General features: G+C 41.3%; 1 protein-coding gene across 1 annotated transcript; it reads right to left on the reverse strand.

The window, feature by feature from the left end:
• Positions 1-967: 967 nt before the first annotated feature.
• psmc1b (proteasome 26S subunit, ATPase 1b) lies at positions 968-7352 on the reverse strand. Its single transcript, XM_070926365.1, has 10 exons — positions 7303-7352; positions 6718-6814; positions 6358-6482; positions 6027-6212; positions 5664-5792; positions 5274-5370; positions 3334-3523; positions 2611-2762; positions 1944-2098; positions 968-1287 (listed from the first exon to the last, which is right to left on the reverse strand). The coding sequence occupies exons 3-10, from the start codon at positions 6415-6417 to the stop codon at positions 1153-1155; spliced, it is 1104 nt and encodes a 367-aa protein (XP_070782466.1). The 5' UTR covers positions 6418-6482; positions 6718-6814; positions 7303-7352; the 3' UTR covers positions 968-1152.

Here is a 7352-nt window from a genome sequence, read left to right on the forward strand (position 1 = left end):
ATTTAAATGGTTGTGTGCCCCCCCTTTCATTTGCTGAATGTGCTGCGATGTATGAGCTGCAGTTGAAATGCGTGACTGATTTAATAAGGGGAGAGTTTCTCGGGGGGGGGGGGGGGGGTGCACCAGTAGCTCCCGAGCCCAGAGATGGCCCCCGCGAAGTGGTTCGATGCTGCATGCTGCATGGGGGCCACTTTCTGCTGAGCACTGAGTTACACATGGCTCCACATCAAGAGGAATTAAATCAACGCCGCTGTTCCTCCGCATGTCTGACTGCAGTGAGGGCAGCTTAGCTGGATTTACTTAACCGTGCCGTAATAACGTAAAGACCGAATCACAGACTGCACTCATCCCTCTGCCACAGATGTGTTATGATCATGTGCAGGAAGCGAACTTCTCTATTTTGTCCCTTTGAACACTTAAAAGAGTGAAGCATTAGTGCAATGACGCTACGCTGCTCCCGGAGGCAATGTCCGAGTGAAATAGCAACAGTCAGGGTGTTTCATCTCATTCTGCAACCCCGATTTTTAATTATGTGCATCTGCACTGTCGTCGAGTGCGTGGGAGTCATAAGGAATATTCTAGTAATTAGTAAAGAATGTCTTCTTAAAAAGGAGGCGATGGGCGATTCCTTTCAGGCCTGTTCCTCCTCTCCTCTTAAAATAACTGGTAGAAGTATGAAGATACAAGTAAGGAACACAACAAAAGGACATGACTTTGCATATTGATACGATTGATTCTGTTGGTGACACAGAGGGCGACAACACAGAGACCGAACTAATTGAATTATTCATGCGATTAATTATCTTGAGATATTACAGCAACAGCGATGAACTCAATATACAGGAGTCTAATAAGAAGCGGACGTCAACAGATGCTGCCTCTGTACAAACAAGAGGGTGCCTCGAGCCAAAACGCTCCAGCAAATAAAATGGATGACTAACACACTCGGACCATGTCTAATTTTTTTTGTCCTTTTATTTATTGTCTTTACACGTAACGGTAACAGGAGAGTGGGATAAGCCAGACATGACATGCACAAAATATATCAAAACTCTCTCTGGGGAGACAGACAACTCAACTGCCGCCTCCTCTCTTTCACACAGCGATAGATAGAGAAGGGGTGAGGGTGAGAGAAATGTAAATGTTTGGAGGTTAGAGGTAAAGCCCCTCCGGCGTGCCCTCCTGCTTCTTGTACAGGACATTTTCCTTGGACTTCTTGAAGTCTTCGTTGGTGACTTTCATGCGGCGCTCCCGCAAAGCCATGAGGCCTGCTTCTGTGCAGATGGCCTGGAGAAAAACAAAGAAAAAAAGGGAGACTATATAGTAAATACACTTAAAATGGTTGTGGAAGCTCATTCTACAGGAATAACCAGAAACACCACTAACGTTGATGATGTTAATGAAATTAAATCTACACAAAAGTATCATATAGGAAGCTAGAAACCCACTCAAAGTGTAATTCTGTCAGATTCCACATGAGGGCAGCAGAGTGGAGTCAGTCAGAGGTAAAGATCTGAACATGCAGTAAACACCTGGGATCTTTTCGAATGGAGGATGTCACACAATTAAATAAGTGTTGATGCTACAATAATTTAGACAAATCAGCCCTTCAAACGACGTCATCTTGTTTTCCTGTTTCTGCTGGGCCACAGTGTGAACGGGCTCTCTGCCAAGAAGTCGCACAATCAATAAATGGCTGTAGTGAGAGGAGCAGGCCGGAGTGAATTAAGAAAACAGACTGAATACATCTCCAGTGCCAGGGTGCAGTTCGATTGGACACGAGCCCTGCCGTGCTGCTTAATCCACTCTTATGTTAAGAACAAGAAAGGAATATCCCCAGCCACCACCTTCTACTGGCCTACCCATTATCTGTAAGATCCTTTCTAATGGCTGATCAGACAGAAAGCCCGTTTGCAGCTGTGACTGGACAGCCTCACCCTTACCTTTATATCTGCTCCTGATAGGTCATCCTTAGCCAGGATGAGGTCATCAAGGGTGACATCATCTGCTACTGTCATGCGGCTGGTGTGGATCTGGAAGATCCTCCTTTTGGTCTTCTCATCTGGAAGGGGGAACTCGATCTTGCGGTCGATTCTCCCTGAGGAGGAGGAGAAAACAAAAACATAAACTGCCGTTTTAGAGAGCTTCTTACAGTTTTGCCAACTACATTTTTTCTAACATTTTATTTAGTAGACTAGTGCCATTAACTTTCACTCTTAGCGGTGCGCTGACTGCACTGATCATGATTGGCAAGCCAAAATGAATGAATAAATAACTAACTATTAATATGTACTAAGGTCAAATGAAGAATAAATTTTTGGTATTTTGGTATGGTATAAGATTTTCAAACTAGCAAAAACAAGGAAATCTTTATTACGCCTCTGAGTCTTTTAGGAATAATACTAAGGAAGATGGATGTATCTATGTTTTAAAGAGCGGTTGCCAAAGAGAAAGAAAAAAATCAGTTCTAAAAGCGAAAGAAATTACAAATCTGACATAATTTCTATTTCCTGCCATGACTCAGCAGAATACAAACATTACATTTCAGGCACTAATTTCAGTCAGTGATAAACAGAAGGCAGAATCAGTCCTAATCAGACTCCCACTGACCAGGTCTGATGAGGGCTGGGTCCAGGGTTTCTATTCGATTCGTGGCCATGATAACTTTCACATCTCCCCGTGAGTCGAAGCCATCCAACTGGTTGAGCAGCTCCAGCATGGTCCTCTGGATCTCCCTCTCACCGCCGGAGTTAGAGTCATACCTACACAACACAGACAGGAGACACTCATCTGAAGAATTTATAGAATCCACTTCATCACCGTACATCCTCAGACTCCAAGGACTTGTTCATGCTGCTGTCTTGTTATTAATTTAACTGTGCCGTTTGCCGTCTTTTCCATGAGAGGTAAAAAACGCCTGGCCACAGCTACAAGCTTATTTATTATTTACCTGCGTCAACATCCAACCAAAGTCATGTACAGGCTCATGAATTTAAGTCAGCCTTCTGTCTTTCTACGTTTTGCTGCAAACAGGGATGAAAAACAGACAAATAAAGCTTTTGATTTTGTATTTTCTACACCGGTCCTGTAACTCATCTTTTTTTCAATGAAAGCGGAAAAAAGCTACAGCTACTGCATTACATCATGCCCACCTGAAAAACAAATTTTCAAAGTGTGATGCACACAGGCGACGCCAGTTATCACACTTATTAATCACACACTTAGGTGTCATCCACCTCTGACTCCTCCGACACCCTTAGGCGATAAATTATCACTGCTCTGATGCTCTCAGAGTTCTCAGTCTAAAATAGCTTTAAGTAGACGTCTGCGTACCTCTTGGTGCCGATGGCATCAATCTCATCAATGAAGACGATGGACGGGGCGTGCTCCTCTGCCACCCTGAAGAGCTCCCGGACCAGCTTGGGCCCGTCCCCCAGGTACTTCTGGATCAGCTCCGAGCCCACCACGCGCAGGAAGGTGGCTGACGTCTGATTGGCTACGGCCTTGGCGAGCAGCGTCTTACCTGGAACATGCACAACAGTTCACGTATACTTTTAACAATACAATAACCACATCACTATAGCACCATTAGAAGGGGGGGGGGGGGGGGCATTAAGAGCAACATAAACTCTTGAGTCCCTGTTCACTACTGGCTTTTATTCTAGCTGCCTATTTCTCCATTTAGAGACATTTTCAGTAAAAGGGTACAATGGAGAGCTCGTGAACAAAATGTCACTTCCTGTTACATTTTAGTTTCCCGCGACATTTTCTTTCATATATCTCATTTAACTCTTTTGTTACACATTTTCTCTTGCCCAATTTTATCCATGTATACACTACTATGTATTTTCTGCTTCTGGAAGTCTCTTTTTTGAATTTAAAATTTCACACACTGCATAGCTGCACCTAAAAGCAGTTATAAAAAGGTCACACACATCACGTTGTTCGTAGTGAGCAGTACAATTAATACATGTGCTTTCTGCAAGACAGACTCGTTTCATGTGCAATTGTTGTCTTACAAAACATTTTCGATTGAGATATAATTAAACAATTCTCTATCCAATTTGATGAGGCAGACTAAAGTCAAAATGGTCATGGCAACACGTGGCAGTAACAGATGATGATAATATAAAGAAGGAAGGCATTCTTTATTTTGTAGTATTATTGCCTGGTTAAAAGCAATAGTGGGATCTCTCAATATCAGGGACCACAATAAAAAATATGTCTGTGTATTACTGTTATTGTTATTATTATTATTGTGGTACCCTTGACAAAAATAACTGAGTAGATTCTATATTTGATCATTTCATAAACTAAAAGGTGGTTTATTGTTTCTGGTGGTGAGGCAGTGCACCACCAGCAGCTCTGAAGCACCTTTTGTCCTGGGAAAAACCTTAAGACTGTTATGGCGCTTGAATGATTACAGACAGTATTATGTCTGAAAAGTTCCCCGTGACAACATGTTACCTTTGTGCATATTGTTTTCAAAGAGAGTATAAACATGACCACTGATATCCACATTTCCTACGAGTAGAAATTAAACTTATCTATTCTTCTTGTAACAGTGATGATGAGTAGTTCTTTATGAATGCACTAGAAAGTTTGTAGAGATCGTATTGAAATTCACAGCCAAGTTGAAGTGAAGTGCACTTCACTTAACCTTTACTTCCTTTATTGATGAGATCTTGCTCAGTGAAGATTTGCAAATATGTAAAATTACTTTTTTAACACTGTAACCAAAGTTGACAAGTTCACAAAGGCAATCTTAGCGGTTTATGGCTAATTACACTGCTCTGATGAAACAATTCAGGCCATTATAAGCATATTTAATACAGCTGCTGAAGGTGCCGTTTTATTTTGTTGTTTTGAATCATCACAACAGTGTCACAGTGACTGTAGAGCACTTTTATCTGTGGCAGTACTGAGAGGCTGCGGGAGGTTAGTGACACTTTCTCACCTTCCCTGTTGTGGTGCCCTTTACAAAAAGGTTCCTAACGGCCAAATGGAATTTGCCAGTGGGGTCAAACTGGTGTAACAACACCTTCAACTGGATTTCATTTAAAATGTACTTAATTCTAATGTGACTGAACTGGAAAATCAAAGGTTAGAGTATATGTATATATGTAATTCTGGTACCACTTATTTGTATACTTTCTGATGATTATCTGTTTAACATGTGAAAGGATGGTAGCCCCCTAAAAATGTCAATTTTCTGCCGGAGGTTTACGTGTTTGAAAACTGCTGATGGTAAAGTGTTTAACAGAAGCACTTACCTGTGCCAGGTGGTCCATATAAGATGACACCTTTGGGGGGCTTAATTCCCATCTCTTCATAATACTCTGGATGTGTGAGAGGCAACTCCACTGACTCCTGTATAAAACAAAAAAAAAAAACCCCAGCACAGTCAGCCTTAGTGTCTAACGAAAAGATGATAAACAATAACCAACGTAACCTTTCAACCTTACATCTGGATCATTTGCATTGTTTTCATCCGGTGTTGAATGAACAGCCAATTACCTTTATTTGTACATTACCCCTCTTTAAAGTCATAGTTTGGCACACACTCTTAATTTAATATTATTAACAAATAATACTTTTTAAGGCAGCCATTTGGGCTCTGTTTTTTTTTTGGCATGGCAGGTTGAAGTGCATATGTGACATACCTTGATCTCCTGGATTTGATTGTCAAGTCCTCCGATGTCAGCGTAGGTTTCTTGTGGGGCCTTCTCCACCTTCATCACTGTCACCAAGGGATCAGTGTCATCCATCAGCACTCCAATCACAGCATGAACCTACGAGTGATACACAAAAACAGGACAAATAGTAAGAACCTTTACAACAATTAAGAGAGGTGGCTGAAATGTTCAAAACTTCCTTTAAAGTGTTCTTTGGACTGTAGGATATTTGCTGACTCTAGATCAATGAATGGTACCACTTACTCTACTTTAGAACAAAGGTACCTTGATTAAAATGAATATATTTTTTAAAAAGGTAAACCTAAAATTAAGATTCTCACTGAATATTACCTTGTGGTTGAGCAGGACAGAGCAGCCAGGCTCCAGCAGATCCTTATCCACAAAGGACAGGATGCTGACATAGTGCTCTGATCCCACTGAGGTGGAAACGATGGCGTGGTTGTCATCAATGATTTCCTCTAGAGTGCCCACAGACATGGGGGTCCCGCGCAGGTCATCCACCTTTGACCTCTCCTCCTGTACAAAAAGATAAGACCAGGATTATATTAAGAATTAAAGGAGAGGTAAATGATAAAAGAAAAATATCAGGATTATTGTATCTACATTTTACACAAATATCCAGCAAAAAATCAAGCGAGGCACACATGTAAAGAGGACTGACCTCCTGTTTCTCTTCCAGAGGCTTCATCTGCTCCTGGTTCCTGATGAACTCTTCCTCCATCAGTAGGTAGTCTTTGATCCGCTCCTGCTTCAGCAGCTTCAGACGGCATTGAGTATGAGGAGTGACTGAAAGGCAAACACAGGCCAGCATATGTAAAGTGTAAAAACACCAATTTGAGCTGACAACAAACACTTCCTCTTAATCTTGAAGGCTGTCAATATTATACTTTCCCTCCCTAACCACTTACATCAAACCTAACAATTGCATACTATTATTAATGAACTAACAACTGTAAAAACTGAGATGGACTACCAGAAAGATAAAACATGTCATCACAACTCAGATTTTTCAGTTCCTTACCCAATGGTAATTTGCTGGCAGCATCTGGTCCCTTGGTCTTCTTCTTTTTCTTGCCAACTCTGGTGGGAATTGGAGGCTCATATTTCTTTTTCTTATCCTTCCATTAGCACAAAGTGGGGGGACACGAGTCAGAAAAGGTAGAAAATCAGCAACAGTATTTATACAAACCCTCAAACATTTAACAAAACAAAAAAACTGGTAGCAACATAAGCCAAATTTTGCCCTTGTTTGTTACCTTGACAAACAGCCCTGCAAAATATTTGCCTCAATATAGTGTCAAGTATAATACGTTTACTCTTTACATAAAGTTTTCAATGAAGCCTGTAGGTAGATCAGCGTTGTGGCTGGCTGGTCAGATAATGAGAAGAAAGGAGCTGAAGCAGACGATATATCTTACTATATAGAATAAGTAAGAGGTAATTACTATTAGATTTAACACATACTGCAGACCTAATTGTCACATAAAACCATCCTGTTACATACTTTTGGCTTTGATATTATTCAGAGGCCACTCAGAAGAATAATATTCGGTTATCAAAACAAGCAAGTGCAGACATTAGCTGGCAGAAGCTGTGTCATTCTCACCTTGTCATCCTTCTTGCCTCCCCCTGGACCGTGGCCTCCACTCTGGCTTT

The sequence above is a fragment of the Enoplosus armatus genome, chromosome 19 (assembly GCF_043641665.1).
Source record: "Enoplosus armatus isolate fEnoArm2 chromosome 19, fEnoArm2.hap1, whole genome shotgun sequence".
Taxonomy (NCBI): Eukaryota; Metazoa; Chordata; class Actinopteri; order Centrarchiformes; family Enoplosidae; genus Enoplosus; species Enoplosus armatus.